The 27,447-nt window shown below is 37.6% G+C and overlaps 1 protein-coding gene across 1 annotated transcript in view; it reads right to left on the reverse strand.

Moving 5' to 3' along the window:
* Window positions 1–27,194, reverse strand: part of RHAG (Rh associated glycoprotein) — a 34,406-nt gene extending 7,212 nt beyond the window's left edge. Inside the window, exons 1-7 of the mRNA XM_044004637.1 lie at window positions 26,945–27,194; window positions 7,069–7,249; window positions 5,207–5,357; window positions 4,671–4,821; window positions 2,820–2,986; window positions 1,703–1,840; window positions 773–894 (exon numbers count right to left, since the gene is read on the reverse strand). Coding sequence (XP_043860572.1) covers window positions 773–894; window positions 1,703–1,840; window positions 2,820–2,986; window positions 4,671–4,821; window positions 5,207–5,357; window positions 7,069–7,249; window positions 26,945–27,119 — 1,085 coding nt within the window. The 5' untranslated portion in view covers window positions 27,120–27,194. The remainder of the gene's footprint in view (window positions 1–772; window positions 895–1,702; window positions 1,841–2,819; window positions 2,987–4,670; window positions 4,822–5,206; window positions 5,358–7,068; window positions 7,250–26,944) is intronic.
* Window positions 27,195–27,447: the final 253 nt, after the last annotated feature.

Consider the following 27,447-nt stretch of genomic DNA (forward strand, 5'->3'; position numbering starts at 1 on the left):
CGAAGAATTTAGATCCAGAAGGGACAACCCATTCATTTTACAAATGAGGAAATTGTCAAGAGACAGAGCCATAACTAAGGTGGAGAGACTGGGTCTGTCCCAAGGATGCAAAATTTAGAAGTCACTGACCAACTGTGTAGGAAAAACAAACAAACAAAACCCAAACTGAGTTTAGCACCTAGTCAGCAAGAATAATTCTTTAAATTAGGAAACTATGAATTCACTGATTTCTTTCTTTTTTTTTCTTCATGGGCTTCTTCTGCTGAATTGTCCTGCCCTTCCCTTACCCCCATTCCACCTCCCTTCCCTTTCCTGGCAACCTATCAAGCAACATTGTTATGGAGTCCTGAGGTCTTTTTCTTCTTGACAGGGGTCAGTGTTTTGGAGTAGCATCCTCCCCACCCACCCGTACACACAAATGAATCTGTTTTAAAATGTTGGTTTGAGAGCAGTTCACTTTTTTCGCCTCAGGTACATTTTGTGCTGTTTGTCCCAGCTACAAACATTTCTAATTATAGCTCTGCTGAGAGGTATGGTGATTGACAGACCAAATAATACAGCTTCAGACACTGTTGTGGATTATAAACTTCACTTGATATAATGTGTACTAACAGTGCCCACCATTGCTAAGCAACAAGGCCCTACCATCGCTAAATATTTCCAGGCCTCTCCACTGCTATCCTGAGGGCAATTAAAAGTTCCCTACCACTACTTTGAGGGTACTTAAAAGTTGGTTTCATGAAAACAAAGAACAATAATTTCCTTTACTCACTTATCAGTGGCTCCCATGGCTACTGCCACAATGCTTGCAATACCCCCAATCACTCCAGGCAAACCATGCAAGTTATGAACACCACATGTATCATGAATCCTCAGTTTGGTAGCAAAAATTGGCTAAAATGAAAAAAATATATATAATTCAGAAGTTTTATAGATTCCACAAATACTATCTATAGAAGGAAAATTTCTAATGGCTCTAATCAGAGCCATAACTAGCAATTTAGGTATACCCTGTGCAAGCAGCCCAAAGTTGCTCTCAAATCAATTTATAATTCATGTGAAAAATAGTATTAATTAATCATTTTAATCGAGTTGGGAGAACTTTATACCTTCTAAATTCTAATGCAATGGGGCAAATCTCTATTTGCCCTATACTAGTTATGACTCTGGTCATAACTTGACTTCTTGTATCGTACTAATAAAGGTTTGGTTACAACTACGTTCTCCCATATGTGTCTGAAACCCAGTGAATCCAGAGAATCAGAGTATAATGATATATAAATATGGTATTACTAGTGGTGGGTAGGACTGCAGTAACTTTGGAGATGTCAACAAAGGCCCTCTGGTTTATTCTCTCCACCCCACTTTCTGCTATATATTGTTTATAACTTAATTATCTTGATTTAGAAAAAAAAGCCATAATGATTTAAAAATGCTAATCATTTAGGAAAGGTAATACATTAGGTAAAATGTATTTACACTAAGGTATAAATGTCTAATATCCCTTATTGACATCAAGAAGAATGAGAGAAATCTGGAAACCACAAAGCACCTGAAATGAGGGTGGATGACTTAGGGGGAAAGGAATCCATAAAAAGGAAGCCAAAAAAACCAAATAAACTCTGCCCACCCCACATTATAATGTTGCCAATGACTATCATTCTGATGAGAGAAGCCGAGCACCATTTTATTTCCTACTTACTGTCAGAAATTTGTACCCCAGGACAGAGACAATTCCAGCAATACTACCAATTAGCATAGCACCGTAGGGTTGGATTGCCATGTCTGCACAGGTACCCACTGCTACTCCTCCTGCAAGGGTTGCATTTTGAATGTGAACCTATATGGAATATAGAAAGTATGAGGGCTGTGAGAAGATATTCTGCTGAAGAAAAAAAAGAGTGCCTTATGGAGTGTATGGTATGCAATAGACTTCTTTTTCTTCTGACACACTCAATAAATTCACAAGCACCTACTATGTGCCAAACATAAGACTAGGTACTAGGGATGCAAAGAAAAAGAAATTGAAATAGGCACTGCTGTCAAGGGTCATAATATCATAGATTTAAAGCCAAAAGGGATGTTAGAGGCAATAGAGTACAACCTGCTCATATTACTGATAAGGAAACTGAGGCAGAGAGATGTTAAGCATCTTTTCCAGGGTCACATAGCCAGTAAGTGTCTGACTCCAAATACAATGATCCATCTTCTAGGCCATGGAGTTGGCCAATACATCTTCATGTCCAATAGGGGGAGCTTTGGTCCTTATGTTTTTATGATTTTGTATTTATAAAGTGATTTCCTTCCAAAGGATTTAACATTCACACTGACATCTGGATTTTCACAATATTTCATGTTGGTGACTGACGAAGGCAATCACTAGGGCTTAGAACAGTAGTAGTGGGAAGGAAGCCTTGAGAAGGTTCAATGGGAGTAGGGAGAGGAGGAAGGGCAGAAGCCCTGAAAGACCCAAATTCTCTCAATTATTTTACTTTGGAAACACTTTTTTAATCCTGGTTGACCAAAATAAGCCACCTGAGTACTATGGGCTCTGTAGTTTAGGATCTTATAATATTTTACTTAAGCAATTAAGGCCTTTGAAAGGATCTTTTATCACTGAAGTGCCAAATATTATGCCATTGCCCATGATACATTATCTCTCTTTCCCTTCTTTACTTCATCCAACCTAGCTAGCACCAGAAGAAAGAAGCCTAGAGAGATGTTTTCCAGTGTCTCCCAGAAGGGAATTTAACCAGTGAGGCAAGGAGAATCTGTTCTGTGTCAGCCTACACTATCCCTTTGCACATTCTCATGCTTACCATATCAAGTTTTCCACGGTGTTCAACAAGGCTGGAGAATGCAAAGGCAGTGAGCACACAGGCGGCAAGTGAGAGATATGTGTTCACAATTGCCCTGTACTGATGATCTCCAGCATCAGCAATTGCAGAGTTAAAACTGGGCCAGAACATCCAAAGGAAAAGAGTACCTGTTTGCAAACCAAGAAAATCAAATATTATGTTCTAAAAAAAGGTTAGTTTTTCATGGGCCCACAGTGGCTTTTTTTCCCAAGGAAGTCTCAATTTCCTTGCAACTTGGTAGATCATTTTCGGAAAAGGCTATGACTCCAAACTCATCACCCTCACCAACTTGAGTTAGACTGGTCCTCAGAGACGGTCCACGACCAGACATTTACTTGAAACTATTCTGACATTATAGGTTCATACAGAGTTTATAATCTATTGGTATGACCTTTAAGAACTCATGGTCAACTCCATGCCATGATAGAAAAGATCATAGGATTTAGAGTGAGGAGGGACCTCATAAGGTCTCTGGTTCAAACCCCTCATTTTACAGATGAGGAAACTCCAACTGAGAAAGAATAATATCCAAGGGGCACACAGGCGAGATTTTGAACTAGGTCCCCTGACTTTAAAGCTAGTGCCCTTTCCAGTGTAAAGTGTTGACTCTTAGAGGAGATTTTAAATGTTAGATCTAAATGCAATAGGATTCTTTATGCTTCTTCCCATTTCTCTAGAGTACAATGATCTCTCTCTCTCTCTCTCTCTCTCTCTCTCTCTGGTGAGGCAATTGGGGTTAACTGACTTGCCTAGGGTCACACAGCTAGAAAGTGTTAAGTGTCTGAGGTCAGATTTGAACTCAGGTCCTCCTGACTCCAGGGCCGTTGCTCTATCCACTGCACCACCTGGCTGCCCCTGTCTCTCTCTTTTTAAAAAAATTCTGGAATTGTGATTTTATCGCTATAAGGAATTTCCAGAGGAAAATCCTTGGAAGTTGAGATAAGAAAAAAAAAATCTAGCTTTATATCTCTTAGTACCTAATTCAATACATTGTACTTAAATTGGATCTTAGCATTATAGACACTAGAGCTGAAAGAGATATATAGGGATTATCTAGATGAATCACCTAATTTTAGAGACAAGGAAGCTGAGGGTCACATAGCCAGCATTTGAACCCAGATCTTAAGAATTCTAGGTTAGTATGCTTTTCATTAGACTGTGTTGCCTTTTCTGTCTTCCCCCATAGGCTTATAGATTCATACATCTGAAGCTTAAAGGAACCTCAGATGCCACCTGATCCAAAATCCTCATTTTACAGTTTAGGAAACTGAGGCACATAAAAGGTAATGCGACTTAAGGTAATCTAGGTAGTAAGGAGCAAAGCTAGAATTTATACCTAAGGTCTCTGAGGTTAGTATCTAGTAGTACTCTTTCAATTACACTACTCAGGTACTTAATATATTTTTGTTGAATGAATGAATGAATGGATATAATAATATAATTGATAAATTGTATAATTATGATTGTATTGAAAGCGTCAGTTTTATTCACCTAGTGCAGGTATTCTTAACATTTTTGCACGTCTGAAATCCCTATGGAAGTCTGGAGAAACCTATGGATCCTTTCCTGAGAATTGTATTTTTAAATACATAAAATAAAATATAGTATTACAAAGAAAACAAATTACATTTAAGAAAATACACATATACATATTTTTAAACAAATTCATAGACCCCTGGTTAAGAGCCATGAACTAGAGCAATATGAATTGGCATTATTTGAATAGTTCTATCACATTAGCAATGACTCTAGACATCATAGGCTTCTCTCCCTGAGACAAGGTAGAACTGGGCAAAATTGATGTCTACTTACCGATCATAGCAAACAGATCAGAATGGTACACAGATTCTTCATTGTCATGCCTTCTCCCCCTGAGACCTGGCCGATATAAGACACCCGCTACTGCCAAACCAAAATAAGCTCCAAAGGCATGAATGGTCATTGATGCCCCAATATCAGTGGCCTATAAGGAGGAAAATAATCTTTATATAAAAATACTCCAACTGCTATTGATCTACTGACAGAGAGGGCCAATATTCCCTGACTAGAAAGATTTTTTCAGTTTGGCCTCAGAGGCCAGAGCTGTGATCAATGGATGAAAGTGAGAAAGAAGCAATGTAAAGAAACCTTCATAATTAGAACTATCTAAAAATGGTATAGGCTATTTTGGAAAGTAATGGGGTCTTTCTCACTTGGAGGTCTTTAAACAGAATCTGCACTATCCATCAAGAGTGAAGTTGTAGAAGAGATTTTTATTCAATTCATAGATTGGACAAGATGTCCTCTGAGGGTCCTTCCAATTGAGATTGTAGGAACTCCCTTTCTATATGAGATCTCCCAAGACTCACCTTCAGTATCTCACCAACAAGATGTTCGTTGGCTGCAAAGACAGTGATTTCTAAAATCGTCATGATTAGCATCTGGACTGGGCTTGTTTTGCCTAGGACAGCTCCAAAGGAAATTAAGACTGTGGCTGTACTGAAATCTGCATTTATCATGCTGGAGAGAATAAACAAATAATTAACAAACAAACAAATAGATGTAAAAAGAGAAAGAAAGAAGAACTAATAGAGAGAAGGAAGAAAAAAGAAAGTTAAAACAGGGAAAAGATAATAGAATCCTTCTACCAATCTCTCATTTGGAACTCAGGGTAGCCCTCACCCAAAGCTCCCCATGCTTTGAGTTTCCTGATACCCCAAATAAAACAAAAATGCCTTGTCTAAGTTCATCAAATATTTGAACTAGAAGGTACCTAAGAGAATATATAATCCAACACCTAATTTTTTTAATTTTTTATTTATTTTTTATTTTTTAGTGAGGCAATTGGGGTTAAGTGACTTGCTCAGGGTCACACAGCTAGTAAGTGTTAAGTGTCTGAGGCCGGATTTGAACTCAGGTACTCCTGACTTCAGGGCCGGTGCTCTATCCACTGTGCCACCTAGCTGCCCCCCAACACCTAATTTTACAGCCGAGGAAGCTACAGTAGAAAGAATACCAGCTTTCCAGTCAGAGGAATCTTGACTCTGATTACTTGCTTGACCTTGGACTTCAATTCATGTTTCTGGGCCTCAGTTTCCTCATTTATAAAACAAGGGAGTTAGATTAGATGTACTCTAAGTTACCTTCCAACTCTAAAACTATGATCCTATGAAGCTCAGAGAATTGGTTACTTTTCTAAAGTCATAGTATATTATTGGCAGAAGTAAAAACTAAAACTGGAGCCTGATTTATTCCAAATCCAGTATACTTTGCTACCTCCAACTGTCTCTCTGTTCTGTGTTCCCCTCCTCCAGAGTCTTCTTCTAGTAACTATTAATGTGAGAAATTAATTCTCCACTGAGATTTTAATGGTATATGAAGATCTAGTATAGAAACCGAGTAAGATAACATATTTACATGTAACTGGAGACTTCAGTGTTTAAACCCAAAGGAGTATATAATATGAGGATTTCTTATGTTGTGGTAGAGTTTATGGGATATTTTGGGGGCAGTAACACATTTTATTACCCTTCAAATCACACCCCTGAAAGAATTTGTTTACAACATGTAAGACTGTATCTGCCCATGAGAATAAAACAATGTCCTGTATTGTTAGAAAGCAATGACCTTCAATATAAAGAATGTTGGACTAGGACATTATAGTCTTGGTTTTATTGTATGACCAGACAGGTCCCATAAACTCCCTACATCCACTCCTCTGTAAAATAGGGGGCTGGATGAAAAGATTTCTAATGACCCTTCCAGCTTGGTGAAGAACATAAGGTAACCAGTTCAATATTCTAAACAATATACAAGTTAATCAGAATCTAGAATGATAGCCTCATAGAATTCTAGAGCTGGGAGAGACCTAAGAAACAATTCAATCCATCAGGCATTTATTAAACATTTTTTACTTTTTTCTAGGTAATGTGCTAGGCTCTGATATGATACAACAAGCATACAGAGAGGTGTATAAGATATTTGCAAAAGGAATATAAAATAACTTCTAAGGGAGGCACTAAAAATTTGGGGCAATTTCAATACCTCCTCACATTTTACTAGTGCGGAAACTGAGGCCCAGTGAGGAGAAATGTCTTTTCTAAAGAACCCACAATTTCAGAACAAGGTTTAGAACCCAGGTCAGTTTCTTCATGCTCCAGTATTCTTTCTACCACCCCATGCAAAGTACACTATCATCCAACAACATAAAATGACAAAGAGTTATCTTTACTTTTTGATGCCGATGGAGAATTTCTGGTGGTAGTGTAATATCCCCTGCATGAAGGTGCCCCACTGCAGACCCAGGGCAGCAATCAACAGGTTAATGCCCACACTGCTGAAGCCATATTTCTTCAGGAAGGTCATGAGGAAGCCAAACCCTGTGAAGATCATCACGTGGACATCCTGGAACACTGGGAAAGAGCACAGAGAAACCCTTCTGTTAGGGAAGCATCCAACAGGGTCCATTCACTAGGAGGTCAAGTCACCAAGGGCTTGGTTACAGTTGCCCTGTAGGGGGACAGGTGAGGAATGGGAAATCCTTTTGGTGGTGGTCTTGAGACTGCTCTCTGTTAGTCACAACAGATGTATACATAGACAATATACGTGTGTATAACTTACCATAGATAACATAAAATGCATATGTTTATAATATATATATATTATATGTGTGTATGTATATATATATACACAACTGAATGAAAATTATATATATATGTATATGAATTTTCGTTCAGTTGTTTCAGTCATGTCTGACTCTTAGTGACCTCATTTGGGGTTTTCTTGGTAAAGATGCTGGAGTGGTTTGCCATTTCCTTCTCCAAAATGGAGGCAAACAGGGTTAAGTGACTTGCCCAGGGTCACACAGCTAGTATGTATCTGTGCCTAGATCTGAACTCAGGTTCAGCTTATCCACTAAGCCACCTAGCTGCCTCTATGCGCATGCATGTATGCATACATAAACACAAACATGTATATATGCATATATACATATTAGTACACACACATACATATTATATTTAAAAATCAAGCAGTAGTGTGGCATCATGTGAGTAGGTCTCAGGATCAGGAAAGACCTCGAGTTTAAGTTCTACTTCTGATACAAAGTAGCTGTGCAATCGTGGCAGTCTCTTAACTTCTCAGAACCCTAGGCAACTGATTAAGACTATAAATTGAAGAAAAGGTCATAATTTCCATTGGTAGAGGAAGCTTCTGACTGGGAGTTCCCTATGGCAGTACAATCTCAGGCCCAGACACTTTTTAAAATTTAATTTTTAAAAAAAAAGCATAGAGGAGGGGCAGCTAGGTGGCGAAGTAGATAAAGCACTGGCCTCAGATTCAGGAGGACCTGAGTTCAAATCCAGCCTCAGATACTTGACACTAGCTGTGTGACCCTGGACAAGTCACTTAACCCTCATAGACCCACAGAAAAAAAAAACACCAAAAAAAAAATAGCATAGGTATTTGCCTGGTCTCTTTTGTTGAAATAGTGAATTAGGAAACTGAAGCCCAGGTAAATTATGACTTCCCTGAGGTCATAAAGTCAAGTAATAGCCAAAGTATTTTAGAACTCAGCTGTTTTGAATGTTTATTTTCTGTCTCCTAAACTTGTTTTATCTTTGTCTGATTGACCATGAAGAAATAATATTTTCTCCATAGAATCATAGGCTGGTAGATTTAACAAAACAAGTTGTCATGACCACCCCCAATATGTTTGAAAAACAAAGAAACAAACAAAATTATGGAGTTTTGATTTGGGTGTTTAAGATAGTTCAACATAAACTGTATAAGTTTGACCTTGTCAAAATATGGTAACTCCGTTGTGTTTCAGACACTTTGAGGCAAACAAGACATTCAGATCAACTTTTTAATTTTTGCCCCAAGGTCTTTGCTTTGCATGATGTCATGCTTACTAACCATAGGTATCTGCAAAGGCTTTGTCCTGGGCTCTCTTCTTTTTTTGTTCTATTTCATGTCAATTGGTTATTTCATTAGGTCTAATCAGTAACCATCACTTCAGGTGAGTCACGGATCAATATATATCTAATCTGAGTTTCTCTTCTAAGCTACATTGCTACCTCATCAGTTGCCTTTTGGGCATCTCAAACTTGATGTTCCATTGGCATGTTCAATATGTTCAAAATAGAACTTACTCTCTTTTGCCTGCAAATTCTCCCCCTTCCCCAACTTCTTTATTGCTGATAAGGGCATTGCAATCTTCTAGTTACTTAAGCTAGAAAACTTGGTATCATTCTTGCCTTGTCCTTGCTCAACCCATGTATCCAATCCATTGCCAAATCCACCATTTTAACTTTCACTAAAACTCTTGTATATACCCCCTTCTCTTCATTCACGTAGCCAAAATTCTAGATCAGGCCCTCATACCCTCTTCCCTAGACTGTTGTAATAGCCTCATAACTGTTCTTCCATCCTCAACTCTCTTCTCACTCAAATGCACTCCATCATCCACTTAGCTGTCAAGGTGATTAAAAAAAAGTAGGTCTAATCATCTTAGCCTCTTGCTCAGTGAGCTCCAGTGGCTCCTGATTATCTCCAACATTAAAAATTAACTCCTTTGTTTAATATTCAATATTCTTCATAACTTGGCTCCTTCAAACCTTTCTAGACTGTTTTTATACCTTACTCCCCTCCACATACTTCAAACTAGCTACACTGGCTTGGCTCATAATTACCCTAACAAAAAACCCCATCTTGTATCTCTTTGCCTTTACATTAGTTGCCCTACAACCCCAGAATGCTCTCCTTCTTCAGGTCCACCTGTTAGTTTCTCTGGCATCCTTTTAAACTCAGATCAAATATCATATTCTGTAGGAGGCCTTTCCTGGTCTCCACCTCCCTTCCCCATCCCTTTTGCTGGGTCTAATGCCTTCCTCTTTCAGATCACTTTCTATTTACTCTGTTTATATATGTATAGAGTAAAAAATTATACATACATACATACACACACACACATATATACAGAATAAATATATATGTACATGTACTCCTAAAAACACTATACATATATATGAATATATGTACTCTCTACTCTATATATTCTATATATGTAGAGTTTAAAACTGTACAGAGCAAATATACATGTACACATACTCTCCCAAACTATATGTACATACTGTAAAGAATATATATAATATATATGCATATATACCCATATATGTATGTAAACACATACATATACTCTGTGTATATATACAAAGCAAATAAATATGTATATACCCTTTTCACATTATATATATGCATATGCACATATGTACTATGTACTATTTATACATGTACAGAGTAAAATATATATATAAGTACATAGTAAATATATATGTGCATATACTCAATAAAACTATATGTACTTATATGCACACAAAATATACATATAGATATGTATGTACACACCTACACTTGTTTGTGTGTATAAAGAAGTAGCTAGAACAGGCTGTCAATAGGCAGCCAGGTGGCACAGTGGATAGAGTGCTGGGCCTGGAATCAGGAAGATCTGAGTTTAGTTCAAACCTTAGGTGTGGCCTTGGTCAAGTCACTTAATTTCTGTCTGTCTCTCTCCTCAGCTGTAAAATGGGGGTAATAGCATTTACCTCTCAGGATGTTATGAGGATTAAATGAAATAATATTTGTAAATCACCTGGCATATAAAAGGCTCTTAATAAATTCTTGCTTCCTTCTTTCCTCCTTCCACTAAATATCTCCTTCTCTTCTGTGCTCTGATGACAATTTATTCACTGAAAAATTGTCTCGATGGGATGTCTAGAGGCAGAGTCATAATTAGTAATTTTGGCATGCAGTTCAATTTAGTGTTGGGAGGGTATGGAGTGGGGAACTATCCTATAACATTGCCCTGTGAAAACATAAAGACTTAGGACATTGATCCTATGGGAGACAACCCAAGAACACATTAAGGGAGGGCACTGAATAAGGGGTCAAGGGAGAACTCATCTGGAGCATCAAGTTTCCCATTTTAACTGATTTTTCTTGCTAAATAGACATTAAATTCAGCTGAGTCAGTACTTCAGAAGGTGTGTAAGTGAAATTTCCCAGCACATGTTACATTTTAGTGTTCTAGTACAATCTCCTGATTGCACCCATCCTAGTTATACCCTTGCTGGGAGATTAGTTAGACTACCCCTGCCCGCTTCCCACCTTCAAGCAGTACTTTACTCAAACTACTTTGAAGAGATTCTAAAATTCTTTCTGTGAGCTGTTAAAATGTTAAACTTCATTGTGAAGAAGTTCTTAAAACCATTCTGGTCATTTTCTCTTATTTTATGCTTAGGAGAAATCACAGAATTACTGAAACTTAGAATCAGAAAGAACCTTGGGAGTAGACTGATCCAAATAATACCAGAAGAACATCAAGACCTTTGCTTTAAAAATTCTATTTGAAGATAGGATTCTGAAGTTAGAAGAAGCACTGGGAGGTCAATTCATCTGTATTTCTGCCTTCAGGCAGGAGGTCCAGTTTAGATATATTCTAGTGCCTCTCTTTGCTCAGTGCAGTCAGTCAGTCAGTCAATAACTACTACCAGTAATAGTAGTACAATGTCAGGCACAGGACTAAGCATTGGGGATACAAAAAGAGGTAAAAGATAGTTCCTACCCTCAAGGAATTTACAATCTAAAGGGTGAGACAACAAAAAACAAATATATAGAAATAAGCCACATACAGGATAAAAAGGAAATAAATGAACTAACTAAATAAAAAGGAAATAATTGAAAGAGGAAAGGTGCTAGAATTAAGAGGGGTTGGTAAAAGCATCTTATAGAAGATGGGATTTTAGTTGGGACTTAAAGGAAGCCAAGAGGTAAAGATGAGGAAGAACAGTATTCCAGGCATGGGGTACATTCAGAGAAAATGCCCAGAGTCAGAAGATCAAGTTCCTTGTTTGTGAAACAGCCAGAGGAGGCCAGTATCACTAGATTAAAGACTATGTGGTCAGAGGTAAAGTGTAAGAAGAGATAGGAGAAGGCTAGGTTGTATATGTATATACACATGTGCACACACACAAACATGTGTGTATGCACATTTTTATATGCACATGTATAGATCACTCCATACACATATAAGTGTACATACATATATGTATCTGTATACATACACATAAAGTACACATACACATATACATACATACAAATACACACCTTTTATTTGATCCTGGAGGCAACGGGGAATCACTGGAGTTTATTGAATAGGGGCTATGGTATGGTTGGACCTGTAGTTTAGGAAAAGTGGGGTGAGATATGAAGCAGACAGACCCACCAGAAGGCTACTATGATAGTCCAGGGCAAGAGTCCTGCATCAGAGCAGTGTCAGTGTCACTTTCAGAGAAGAGAAAGGGATATTTTTGAGAGATGTGGTAGAGGTGAAATTGACAATCCTTGGGGAGTAAGAGATAGTGAGCGTGAAGGCTAACATCTAGGTTTTGAGTCTGAGGGACTGGGAGGATGATGTTTCCCTTGACAGTAATAGGAAAGGTAGGAATGGAGAGATAATTAGTTCATTTTTGGACATGTTGAATTTAATATGTCTACTGGACATCCCTTTTGAGATGCCCAGTAGGTGGTTGGACGCGTGAGATTGATGGTGCAGTATAATAGAAAACAAAACACTGAACTGAGCCAGGAAACCTGGGGTCAAGTCCTTATTCTGTCACCCGTAATTCTGTGACCTTGAGTACATTGATTAACCTTTTTGTGCCTTAATTTCCTCAACTGTAAGGTTAGGATGTCATAATCTCTAAAGTTTCTTTCACTTTTATGATTCAAATACATATTACAATTGAACATTTATTAATGTGTTTTTCTCATTTTGGTCATTTCTATTTTTACTGACCTTATGCCTTGAGGCCGTTTTTGCAGTGGGCACAAATTTTAAAACTCAATAAATAAATATGCCTCCAAGGCCTAGGGCAGCCACATAAGTTAATAGTTTTAGCACCGAGGGGCCATTCATGTCAACATATGTATGTTGACAATCCTAACCCACAGGGCAGTTTAGGAATGTATCCAGCAAAAATAGTATTAACTAATGACTCCTATTTCTAAAGACCAGAACATTTTTCTTTGATCACTTAAAGAATTCTTCCTTTCCCTGAAGTTGAACATTTCTTGATTTCACTAGTAGTTTCCCAAGGGGTGGTTGACAGCAGGTTGCTCCTAGGCAAGAATAAAGACTCAGTTCATTAAAACATGCACTCAGGACAGAATCCCCAAAATCCATCAAGCTGACCCAGTTGTTATTTACTGTTTGGGTATTTTGAATTGTGCTCTTTTCCTAAATAGCCCAAGGGGCCATGGTTATTGGGTGAATTAAATAAGTTACTCAGAGTAACATAGGACACTAACCTCACTTGAGCATTTAAAAGCATAAGCTTAAAAGCCTCATCTTGCCTCATTTAGGAAGGCCTTATTTAAAGACTTAAATCATTGACTAAGAAAGCCACATGCTCAGAACAGTGAGGGCAGATTGAAAAAACTATACAAGTACTGTCACCTAGAGCAGGGCTTCTTAAACTTTTTCTATTTGTGACCCCTTTTTGCTTAAGAAATTTTTACACAACCCTGGATATATACATATATAAAATAGGTATACGTATCCTTTTACTGTTGCCAATTTTTTCACAACCACATGTGATCCCATTTGGGATTGTAACCCACAGTTTAAGAAGCTTTGACCTAGAGGAGCAATCCTGGCTTTATAAATAGCAAGAATAGGTAGTTTCCTATCAAACTGGCCTACCAAACATGTTCCTCCCACTGTGACTTCATTCTTTTGGTTCTTAAATGGTTTAAAAATTATTTTGTCTTTAATAGTTTTTTTTTTATTAAAAAGCAAATAATATTAGGTGAGATATAACACTTTTAGTGGGCTCTTATTCCTTTTGTTTTTTCTTTTTAAATAGCCCAACCTTTCAGAAGGGATTAAAACCAGAGAGAATGTTTGAGTGTCCTATGCATAGTAGGAGCTTAACACATTGTTGGCTTATTGAGTTAGGGTTTGAAGAGACCTTGGAGATCATGTAGACCAATCTCTTATTAGGGTAGTTGACCACCAGTGGCTATTACCCTTTGGCATGGCACAAAGGATACAGTTGACTTGGGAAGAAGGAAAATGAGGGTGAAGAGGAAGGAGTAAGCATGCTTGGGGAGTCAGAAAGATAAGTCAAAGATAAAAATCTATTTTTCAATTTTGCTTTGATTTGATAAACAGTAAGCATTATTAGTTGTATAGGGTGGGCCAAAAGTCATGAAGGAGTTTTAATATTTAATAATTCTTTAATTTTTGTTTTAAATGTACAATATCATAGCACCATATACAATATATATGAATTTACATTATGTGCAAAAAATCAAATATCATAAATGGTGAAAAGTAAAGAAAAAATTATTTTCAAAAAGTTACTAAGACATGACTTTTGGCCTACCCTGTATAAGCAGCATAATAGCTAGCATTTATATAACACTTTAAGATTCTCAAAGTGCTTTACATATGCTATTTTATTTGAGACTCACAAATGTGATTTAGGTGCTATTATAGTTATCCCTTCCACATCACCCAGTTAGGGGCAAGGTGCCCCTGCAATCTGGAAATCTGCCTGAAAGTTTTTGACCCTCCTTTTATAGGAGAGAGGTCTCAATTATTATGCCATTAAAAGATAAAATGTGCCATATTATGTAACATTATACATCTATTTTATGCATTTCTGAGTTTCTAAAGTTTTTTTGTGTTGGCTGTGGTTTCTGCAAAACTCTCCCCAAAATTCCCATTTAATTTCTTTATTTTTTTCTTCCTATTTTTTTTTTGCAGGACAGTGAGGGTTAAGTGACTTGCCCAGGGTCACACAGCTAGTAAGTGTCAAGTATCTGAGGCTGGATTTGAACTCAGGTCCTCCTGAATCCAGGGCCAGTGCTTTATCTACTGTGTTACCTAGCTCTCCCCATTTAATTTCTTATGCTGACTTGAGATATATCAAAACCACGATGGGGAAAGTTGTGAGGTGGAAGGGATAACTGTATTATCCTCATTTTATAGGTGAAGAAACTGAGACAAGCCAGAGGTTAAATGACTTGCCCACATACAACTAGTAAGTGTCTGAAGCTAGATTTTAATTCGGGTCTTATGAAACTCTCTCTCACACACACATACATACACATACACAAAGATAAAGTACTTACATTGTATCATAACTTTTTAGATCTGGAAGAAGCCTCGGAGATGTCTTAGGATCAGAGAAAAAGAGCTACAAAGACCTTGATAGGCCATCTAGTCAAGCTCCTTCATTTTACAGATAAGGAAACTGAGGACTAGGAAAGCTTTTTGCCCAAGGTCCCATACATAAGTAGAAATGGTATTTGGACCCAGGTTTTCTGACTTCAGAGTTAGTACCTAATCCATTCTGCCATTCTGCCATTCTGCCATTCTGCCTCCCAGACTATGTGGCAGAGACAGAATTTGAACCCAACACTTTTAGGTTCAACATTCTTCCCACTATGCTATGTAACTTTCTATTTTGTAATTTCCTAGTGCTTTAATAAATGCTTGTTGAATTGAATTGAATTGCAGAGAGGGGAACCTATTACCTTTCTATGCACTCGATGACATTTTTGAATAGCTTAACCGCTAGGTATAGTGGATAGTGTTGGCTTATAATCAGGAAGACTCATCTTCCTGATTTCAAATCTGGCCTCAGATACTTACTAGTTGTGTGACTCTGGGCAAGTCACTTAACCCTGTTTTCCTCAGTTTTTTAATCTTTAAAATGAGCTAGAGAAGGAAATGGTAAACTACTCCTGTATCTTTGCCAAGAAAACCCCAAATGGGATCATGAAGAGTTGGACATGACTGAAAACGACTGAACGACAACAACAACTACATTTGTTAAGATATTTTTACTTCTATCAAGCCCAGACCTTCCTTTTTGAAAGTTCTATCAGTTTTACTCATTAGGATCAAGTAGAACAAGTCTAATGTCAACTTCTGGGTAGAAAGTCTTACTTGAAGCCTGTCTTCATGATCCCTCTCACTCTTTTCTCTGATCCAATCTAGCCAGTTCCTTCAAGTGATTTCTCATATGATGTCACCCTAAAACCATTCACCATTTTGATTGTTCTCCTCTGTATGTTCTTCAGCTTATCAATGTTCTTATTAAAATATGATCTCCAGAAATGACTATATCATTCCATATAGGGTCTCATCAGGGCAGAGGAGAGCAGGGCTATCATTTTCTACTCCTATGAATATCTAATGAACCCTAAGGTCACATTAGCTTTTTCATCTACCTCATTGAGTTTCCAGTCCATAAAAGGCTTAAGTCCTTTCTTTAGATACACTGCTATCTGGCCAAATTTCCTTTACAAAGACCCCAAACAAAAACTTTTGCATTCAGTTTTTGACCCTAATATTACATGTCTAGCTTGGCTAAATTTAATACCATTAGACTCATCCTACTATTAGAGCCATTAGGATCTTTTTGCATCCTTAATGTCATCCTATATGTTAGCTATCCCTTCTAGCTTTGTATCATCTACAAATGTGACAAGATGACAGGGCACAGAAGCAGATGCCCTGAGAGGACTGGGGCTTCTTGCAGACTTTGAAAGAGTCTTGGGATACTCATATGGTCTTTAAAGGGAAACATATACACCTAGGGGCTATTACCAGATGGAGATACTATTCAGAGATATGGAGAATCTTCAGGAGGAAAAGGGGGAAAGGGATGAATACAGTGAGAGAAGGAGAGATGCAGGTAGAGAAAGCAGTTAGAGCCAGAGAAGAGAGAGGCACACAAAGAGTCAGAGAGACAGAGGCAAAGAGATAGCCACAGAGACAGAGACAGACAGATGGACCAAGGCACAAAGAGATAGACAGAGAGGTAAAGAAAGAGGCTAGACTGAAACAGAGAAGCAGAAATAGAGATAGAGAGTGAGACCTTGACAGGATTCCACAGGGGAGGAGAAAAGATTCCTGGACTGAGTTGGACATGGAAAGAGGCCCAAATGCACACAATCCTAAAGTCCTAAAGGGAAGAAAGATTTGCACAGAAGATGGAACCACAAGTACTTCAGAACAAAGCAGGAACAGTAAGAGGAAAAAGTCCAAATATAAAACTAAGGATAGGGCCCAGGCTCTTTATGTTTCTTCTGCCTAGCTGTATTCCTGACCTTAAATCTACTCCCACTGGTTTGGGGGATCATTAATGTATACATAATTCATGTTTTCTTGGAATAAAACTCACAATTGAGCTGTGTGAGCTCAGTCTATTTTGGGAGACCCAATCAACAGCCATGCAGGTCCTTGTCCAAGTCATTCTCTCCGCTTCCAGTCCTAGCTCAGTAACCATGGGCAAAGTTTTAAATCTTAGAACAATTCTCTTTTTCATTTTACCAACAGGTGAAAACTTTGACCTCTATCTTCAAGCCTGCAACACTTTCCCCAGCCCCTGTTTTTTAGCAGATGACCTCATCTCCCACTTTACTGAGAAAATGAATGCCATTTTTTTTTTTTTTTTTTTTTAGGCAATGGGGGTTAAGTGACTTGCCCAGAGTCACACAGCTAGTAAGTGTCAAGTGTCTGAGGCCGGATTTGAACTCAGGTACTCCTGAATCCAGGGCCGGTGCTCTATCCACTGCACCATCTAGCTGCCCCGAATGCCATTTATTATGAGCTCCCTCGTCTCTAACCACACAACTCAGAATTTCATCCCTTCCTCCTTGGCTCCAGGATCTTTTTTGTCAAGGCTAATTTCTGTATTTGTGCCCTTGTTCCCAAACACTCCTTTCTTCTCATAACTTAGTCCAGTAATTGTTCTTTTCCTTTCATTTCGAATTTCTCCCTTTTCACCTGGATCCTTCCCTACTGCCTACAAACACATTCAGGATTACTTTGTCCTTATGAATCAAACAAAGAAAACCAATCCTTCATTTGACCCTCATGTATCCTCAAGTTATAGCCCACATTTTTTGTCACTTTCACTTCCAAGTCTTTCTATTTCTTTGTTGTTGCTTTTCAGTTGTTTCAATTGTGTTCAATGCTTCATGGCCCCATTTTGTTTTTTCTTGGCAGGAATACAGGAGTGGTTTGCCATTTTACAGATGAGGAAACTGAGGCAAAGAGGATTATGTGTTTGCCCTGGGTCACAAAACTAATAAGTATCTGAATCCAGATTTGAACTCAAGAAAGTGAGTCTTCCTGAATCCTCCTACTTATTGTTTTCCCACTACTTACTTAATCCCTACTAATTGGGTTTCTTACTCTGCTATTCTACAGAAATTGCTCTCTCTTCAAGGGATCTTTTAATGACTAAATCCATTGGCTTTTTTTTAGTCCTCATCCTCTTGGACATTTCACGTTGTTGATCACCCTTTTCCTGTATAGTATCCCCTCCTTTGCTTCACTGATACTCTTGGTATCTGGGTCCTCCCAACTGTATGATTACTCTTCAGTATTCCTTGAAGGTCCATCATGCATATCCTTCTCTCTGTGTGTTGCTCAAGGTTTTAACCTAGGCCCCCTCCTCTTCTATCTACCTTTTTCTCTTTTGGTAATCTCACCTACTCCAAACGTTCCAATTTTCTTGGATAACTCCAAAATTTATATGTCCATGTTTAATGTCTCTTCTGAATTCAGTCTTTATCACCTGAACCCATATCTATATAGAATTCCTGTCAGTATCTTAAACAAAATGCATCTAAAATAGAACTCATCATCTTTCCTCTTAGTTTGTCCCTCTTCCAAACTTTCCCACTTTTGTGGCCAATACTACCATACTCTTTACCCCGATAAGTCTTGTCAACATCTCTTGCAACCATCTTTATCTCCAATGACACTGGAGTTCTCTTATATCCACAGTGGAAGTATCTTAATTTAGGTCCTCATCACTTGTTTCTTGAATTATTACTGCAATGGTATGGAGCAGTGGAAGAGGTGTTGACCTTATAATCATACAACCTGAATTTGAATCTTGACTCTGCCTCTTGCTATGTGACCTTGAGTAAAGTCACTTAACATCTCTACTTCTCAGTTTCCTTAATGATAATTCTAGATGACCTCTAAGTTCCTATGATCCCATGAGCATATTTATGATTTATGGTTTCCCTGCTTCCAGAATCTTCCCTCTCTACATGGCTGCCAAAATAATTTTCTAAGATACAAATTTGACTATAGCACTTCTCTCTTCACAAATCTTCAGGGGATCTCTGTCAACTCCAGGATAGAACGAAAACCCTTTAGCCTGGTGTTTAATGATTTTAACAATATGGATTGGACCTACCTTTCCAGCCTAATCTCATATTACTTTCCTTTATATTATCTACATTTCAGTCCAATTGAATTATTAGCTATTTCCCCAACTTGACATTCTATTTCCTATCTCAGCATCCTAGTATAGGTTGTTCTTCATGCCCAGAATATACTCCCTCCTCATTTTGACCTCATAATCCTGATCTTCTTTCTTGGTGCAGCTTAACTATCATCTCCTCTTTTAAGGTTTCCCTGATTCTCTCTAACTATTAATGATCTCTCTATAGACAAATTATCTTGGATGCATGAATCTGTGTAAAGTTGCATCTCCTTCATCAGCAAAATATGAATCCTTGGAGGACAATGACTAACATTTAAAAATTTTCTGTCTCTAGTGTCTAGTCTAGTTTATTGCACACAGTAGGTATTTAATAAATGTTTGTTAAATGAGATTGAGCAAGCATGCCATTCAGGCCTTTACTGGGTTACTGATCAAAAAAGAAGCTAAACAGCACAAAATAAAATGGGACACTCTACTGCAGACCATCTGACCATCTGACCACCTGACAATCTGACATATAATCCTTAACAATTGAATTAAAAGACTTAGGTCTGAACTCTGGTTCTGACATTACGAAGTTTGCCATTCCAACAATGATGTCCTGATTATTACTGTTATATGAGACATAAAACAAAGAGATATGCTCTCACTGAATATCTTTACCACAAGAGGGTATCTTTCATAAATCAAAATAGAAAAATGATCCCTTATAGATGATAATATCCTCCTGATGCTTTTGTTTGCTGATGATTCATTGCCTGCATTGAATACCAGAACATTACAAAACCTCCTCTATTTGATTTTTGATTATTCAAGTGATCAGCCATAAAATTAACATGAAAAAAAACTAAATGTATGAAAACTGCTTATTGTCAACAGTGTGACATGCAGTTAGATGGTGACTATGTTAAGTTAGCATGTTACTATATAGATTTAGAGTAAGCACTGTAGACAATGAATTGGGCCTAAAACTCAACAGGAGAAAAGTAGTGTGTGTGTGTGCATGTGGAGTGGAGTTCACATAAGAAATTTTCAGTGCTTTTAACTATCTTAATGTACTCCCTAGTGAAAAGATCCATTTTTCAATATAAGTATTCTCCCAATGAAACTCTTAAGGTTGTGAATTGTGAAGTATAATAATCTCTGGTTAGTTAAAGTTACAGTTAACCCAAAAAATAGTGGAGACACATTTTGAGTTGACATAAGTTACAGAATATTTCTGATGCTGACCTACACTTAAAAATGAAAGTAAGGCACATCATTGAGGAAATGTGTGGCCAAAAAAGAAAGTAACCAGTCATATGGTATGAGTGAGAAATGGACAGCAGGACTAATTCATTGGTATTCTAGAACTATATAAAGAGTGGAGAGAGGTAGTACTTAACTATTTTTGTGTCACTGACATTTTTGGAAGTCTGGTGAAGCCCATGAACTCTTTAGAATGATGCTTTTAAATGCATAAAACAAAACATATAGTATTGCAAAGGAAACAGATTATATTGAAAAATAGTTATAAAATATTTCAAAAATTCATTGACCTCCTAATAATAGTTATTTGTATAGTACTTTAAGGTTTGGGGAATACTTTACAAATATTGTCTCATTTGATCCTTATAACAATCTGGAAGGCAGTTGCTATAATTATCCCCATATTTCAGATACAGAAACTGAGGCAAGTAGAGGTTGTGACTTATCCAGGGTCACATAACTAATCACCATCTGAAGCTGCATTTGAATTCAAGTCTTCGTGATTCCAGGTATATCCATTTATCCACTGTACCACTTAGCTACTTCCTCCAGGTTAAAAACCCTTACCCTAGAGGCAGGACTCCAAAACACTGAGTCAATACTTTATAGAACAGTGGAATAATATGGACAAGTATCATACAGAATAAGAAGCCATAGCTGGGTTGGGATCTGTCCTTAGGAGAATAATTTCATCTTTTTTAGTCTGTTTCCTCATCTGAAAAATGAAGACAACAATGTACTCTTTACCTCTCTTGGTTGGTTTTGGGAAAATCCATTGCAAACTTTAAAATTCTGAATAAATGTGAACTAATTATTATTTGAACTGACTGGGCCAACCCTTTGAAAGAGATAGAGGAAGACCCTAGTAACTTGATAACTTAACTCTCTCTGTCTGTGTCTGTCTGTGTCCCCTGTTTCTATCTCGTTCTCTTTCTCTCTGTATCTCTCTTTGTCTCTGTCTGTCTGTCTCTGTCTGTCTATCTGTCTCATCTCTCTCTGTGTGTCTCTCTGTTTCCATCTCTGTTTTTCTGGATCTCTCTCTCTGTCTGTCTCTGTCTGTCTCTGTCTGTGTCTCTGTGTCTCTGTCTCTATCTCTCTCTGTCTCTCTCTGGCTGTCTCTGTCTCTGTCTCTCCATCATTTGCCAAATGTTATTCTTTATTGCTGCTTCCCTGATGGACCCTCCTAGGCACTGGGAAGGAAAGATCATGAGTGGGCTCATTTTCATTATTTTACTTATACAAGTCATAGGCAAATGACAACATAAATCCACTCTAATGGATAATAGATCTTAGAGCAGGAAAGGCATGCACGAAATCATGTAGTCCAGCCCCCTGGGGCACACACAGTAATAAGTCATGCTTATCCCAGCTTTTCCAATGTGATATCTGAGGCACAGAGTAGTTAAATGACCTTTATGAGTTCACAGAGTTAGTTAGTGGTGGAGAAGAAAGAAGAAAAGCCATATCTAGTGCTTTCTATTGTGGTTTTCCTTCCCTTGAACTATGTTGCTCCCAGACAATTCATTAATTCATCCGCTGTCTCATACATTGCCCAATTTCTTTCTTGTATTCTCTAGCAGCAGTGTGACTGTCAACTTAAATTGAAACAGTAGGGGTTGGTAGAAAGAGCATTGGACTTGGAATCAGAGTATTTCAGTTCAAACCCCATAATCATCTCTTTTTAGCTATATGACCTTAGACAAGTAAATTTTCCTCTCTTGGCTTCAGTTTCCTCACCTGTAAAATGAAATTCACATCCAAGTTTAATATTCTGAGTTTCTTTCCCTTATTTTCAAAACCTGTATTTTCATCTCCCTTTTCTTAGGACTAGTTCATGCCTGATACCTACTAGCTAGGTAACTTGATTAAGTCACATCCCCTTTGAGCCTTAGTTTTCTCATCTATAAAATTAGGGAGTTGGACTAAATCAGTGGTGCCAAACTCAACTAAAAATGAGGACCACTGCCCAAGATGGACATGAGGACCTGTGGCTGTATGTTGACTTAGAAAACCATAGATTATTTTTATTTTTTTATTGGATTTTATTTATTTTGTTAAATATTTGCCAATTTCATTTTAATCTGCTTAGGGTGACCAGGGAGAAGGAAATGGTAAACTACTCCAGTATCTCTGCCAAGAAAACCCCAAATGGTGTCACAAAGAGTTGGACACAACTGAAATGGATGAACAACAGCAAAGTCACACTCAGGAATGCTGTGGGCTTTGTGTTTGACATCTCTGGACCAGATGACCTTTAAAATTCCTTCCATATCTAAATTTACGCCCCAGTGATCCTATGTTTGAATTTTAGCTTCTGTTAATGGTAGATATCCATTTCCTTGGAAGAGCATCTAATAATAGTGATCATTTATATAGTTCTTACCATGTACCAGTCACTAAACACTACACAAATATTATCGCATTTGATCCTGACAATGACCCTGGGAGGTAGGTGCTATTTTTATACCCATTTTATGGATGAGGAAACTGAGGTAAACAGAGGCTAAGTGATTTGTTTAGGGTTGTATAACTTCAGATCTTTCTGACTCCAGGTCTGGTACTTTATCTTTGGTGCTGCCCCAAATGAGAGAATATTAGTAAAAATTAATTGGTATAGTAGTCCCTGACACATAGTAGGTGCTATATGGATGCTTATTTCCTTCCTTTTTCTCTTTGAATATCTCACAAATTTTTCGCAGAGAGGTAAGAGGTTTGTTTTAAAATAGCTAGATACATATGTATGTGTATTTATCTCTCAATTTCATACTCAAAAGATGCCTGATTTTGTAACTGTTTCCCCAGCCTCCCTTTTACTGCATCACTTTATGATGCAGATCATAACTCTCCATGCCTTAATGGATTATTCTTTGTGAACTGCTTTGCATGAAAACAATCATGAGTTGGTCCTGAGCCTCTCTTAACTTGGTTGGCTGGCCTTTAAAATGCAGACACATTATATTCTTTGGCCTATATTTGATAGTTTTCAAGCTTGGTAGGACCTATCTAAGCTCATATACAACCAGCCCAGATTTTAAGAATATCAGTTTACCTCCATGCCTATATTTACATATACATACACACATGTAGTCCCAGAAAGGGAAGCTCTTGCTATCAAAAGTCCTTGGCACTGTTAAATAGTTCAATATTAGAGAATGATATAATCAGTGGAAATGACACTAAACAAAACACACTAGCCTCTTCTTTGCTTCTGCACTTTAAGGACCATGGGACTTTTTCATCTGACATGTAGCAGAAACCATTCATATGTATTGTTTCCCCCTTTAAAACGGAACTTTCTTGAGAGCAGGAACTGCCTTGTTTTTCTGTTTGTGTCCCTAGAACTTAGCACTGTGTTTCAAACATAGTAAACTCTTAAATGCTTCATCAATCAGTTTATCCATTAATTTTGTTCCTTCAGTCATTTACTCATCCATTCAGAAAGTGGTATATTCTAAAAACACATTTATAAATCAATCCTTTGGACCTTGGAAGACATTTTCTAATATGAAAAATGTGATAAATGTTGTTTAGTTTCCTAGACTACACCACAAAACCCTATTTAGCTCATAAAATAACCACTCATTTTACTAGTCTGAATTTTGGGACCTGGAGCAGGGGGTCTTGCAGAAGAGAGAGAAGTAAGGAGGAGGAAAATAGTTACTTCACTTTTTTGGCACTGGGAAAACCTAAGGAAAGAGTCTGAAAAAAGTGGAATTTCATTGGGAGGAATCTTTTCACCTCACTCTTTTTATGACTTGTTATTTTAGTTTTCTCATGATGCCTTGTCTCTCTTCCTCTTAACCTACTCTCCTCCAACTTTCAGTCAATGTGATATCCCTCTCAGTTCTGCATGGCCCTTATTGGGGATAGTAGTAGTGGCAGCTGCTTATCTACATGAATTGATAACAAAATGGGCTTTACCTACAGTTTTATGTTAATTCATGTTCAGTATTAGCCTCACCAATTATTTGCTTAGCTATATTTAGTAGCTATCATATTGTTGTTCAGTTGTTTCAGTCATGTCTGACTCTTCTTGACCCCGTTTTGGATTTTCTTGGCAAAGATACTAGAGTGGTTCACCATTTCCTTCTCCAGCTCATTTTACTAATGAAGAAACTGAGACAAATAGAGTTTAATGTCTTGTCCCACAGTTTATAAGTATCCAAGGCCAGATTTAAACTCAAGGTCTTCCTGACTCTAGGTCTGGCATTCTCCACTGTACCACCAAGCTGCTCTCCGTAACTGTCATGAGAGTCTTTTAAAAAAGCATTAAAAATGCCATGATTTGAATCTCTTGGAATTGGGGGTGTGAGGATGATGTAATTATGCTCTTAAATAAGTGTTCCCATTTGGTATTCCTCATCTCCATCACCCTTCTGTTTTTGTATTATCCTCTGGACATGAGGTATGCTCAGCTTTGCAACACTAAAGTGGTTTGGCAAGGGAACTTGGACACTTCAACACTGATGATGCAAACGGGAATTGAATTCCAGACAGATCATTTCCTTCCTACATCTAAGCAGATAGAGGATGTACTAGATAGATAGATTGAGGCTGGAAGCATTTAGCACAGTGACCTCTCTGGCTTGGTCCTTCTTAATATTGTTTGATTTGGGGCATTATGTAATAGAAAGAGCTTGCACTGGGAAGGAATTAGGAGAGGAAGTTTTAGTCCTGGATCTACCATTCACTTGATATATGTGACTCTTGCAAAGTCACTTCACTTTATTGGGTCAGTTTTCTCAACTCTAAAGTGGGGATAATTATACCTGTTCTTCACACTTCATGGAATAATGCATGTGAAAATACTTTGATGAAGGTCAAGGGTCAATACTAAACAAATATGAGGCAATTACATTAATTTCACAGAGTGGTTTATCGAATTTGAAACTGAAGCTCCTTGGTTATCCACGAGGGGTCTATCCTTTACCCTTGAGGTCCAGAATTGTAGCTGTTGCTCATCTACTTGAGTATCTAGGTCTTCTTTTTAATCCTATCAACATCATTCTTTAAACTACATGATGGTTCACTATGGAGTAATGCAAGATGCTTCATTAAAACATTCCATGGAAGTTTGGCTAGAGAAATAGAGATCTGATTAACTAATATCCAAGAGCTTCAGTTATTACAGAGCAGGGCAGTGTACTCCTACCCACTGACTTGTTTTAAATATAAAAAGACATTTCCATTATTGAATTATAGTGACCTTATTTTCACCTTACTTCTTCATTTTTGCTCTCTCTTAAATTTCTTTTGGATTTATTCAGAGCGAAGTTTGCATTTTAGCTCTGACATTACTTGTATTCATTCATTCATTCACCTCATACTCATTTAGTCCTGTTGTGCTCAAGGCATTATGTTAGGGTTTGTAGAAGAGACAAAAATGTTCAAGACAGTATCCTTGCATTCTCTTTTCAGAGTTTCTCTAATATATAGTGAGTTTTTCCTCACTCTTTTTATAAGTAAGCCATAGGAAAAGTGTTGGAAAATGATAAGAGAGTGAGCATTGTTTTCTAGCTAAAGCAATAGAACATTCTTACAGCCCTTACTCTATGAACTGCTCCATCAATTTAATAATAATTGTTACTTTCTGGTTTTTAGGACCAATTCCCTCTCCTCCTACCCCCTCCCAGGGACTATGAAGCAGTTTCCCATTATTTTAAAATATATTTGTCTGTTTGTTTGCTTGTTGTCTCTCTCTACCACCCCCATTAGACTATGAACTCCTTGAGGGCAGAATCTGTCTTCTGACTCTTTTTTTTTATTGTTAGCATGACAGTATCCTGGCACATAGTAGGTACTTAATAAATGCTTAATAATTTGCTAATCCCAAGGTTTTTTTGTGCATATACATATGTGTGTGTTCTCTCTAGTCAAACCAGCTAATTCATTATAACAAAACAAAATAAAACAAAACCAAGCAAAGTGATTGTTATGCATCATATAGTACATCTGGAATCAGAGAACCTGCTTTTGAATAATATTACTGCCACTTTCTACCTGTGGGAGTTTGGGCAAGTAATTTAACCTCTCTAGACCTCAGTTTCTTCACCTGTAAAAAGGGGGAATAGGACTAGACAGCCTCTCAGATACCTTCTTATATTAAATCTGTGATCTTATGATTATTGGCATAGTATTATGTGGCGGTTGTCATAGTGTCATAGAATGGAGAGAAACCTTAGAGTTCATCTAGTTCCATCTCCTTATTCTATAGATGAAGAAATTGAGGCCTAGAGAGGTTAAGTCACTTGCTTAAGGTCAAACAGGTAGAAAGTAACAAAGGTGAGATTTGAAACCATGTCCTCTGCTTTTAGACAGCTTCTATCTATCTATGTTATGCTCATATAGATGAGATTATACACAATAGCAAAAACATATGAAAAGTTGGAAAGCCAATTCTATTTCTAAATTCTGGAAAGAGCCCAGAAGAAAATATTAAGAGTCTGAAGCAGCCAAGGGAGAGAACTAAAAAAACACGAATGTCCCATAAGAGAGAAATAAAGAATACCCAGGATTCATAAAGAATGGCATACTCACAAGGGTATAGCTCAAGGAATCTGTCAGGATGACTGAAGGTGGTATTCTGCTGGACATATTTCAAATTATTTTCATAACCAACAAAAAATCCAAATAAAATGATCATGCAAAGCTGCAAGCATATGGCCAGAAATGGGAATTTGAACCTCATGTTGGTATCAAAGAACAGTGGCATACTAAGAGCCTCAAGGACTGCAGGAGCTTGATAAAGAAAAGGAGGGCTGCTCTTTGGGTTGAACTAGCCTGCATATTTAGGACATCCCAATGACATGGCAAGAAAAAAATTAGAGTAAGTAAGACCAGTGCCAGTGTCCCACCCACGAGGGAGGAGCACATTTCTGTAATCTGATTCTTATTCCAAACACTGATGTTCAGTCTATGCAATATGTACTGAAAGAAGTCACATGGTAAGAAATGTACTTTTTCACAGATGTATGAAAGATACTTTCAGATGTTCGCAGGGGAAAAAGGGGGAAAACTGTTTTATTATGCAATGTACTAAT

This window comes from Dromiciops gliroides, chromosome 4, assembly GCF_019393635.1.
Source record: "Dromiciops gliroides isolate mDroGli1 chromosome 4, mDroGli1.pri, whole genome shotgun sequence".
Taxonomy (NCBI): domain Eukaryota; kingdom Metazoa; phylum Chordata; class Mammalia; order Microbiotheria; family Microbiotheriidae; genus Dromiciops; species Dromiciops gliroides.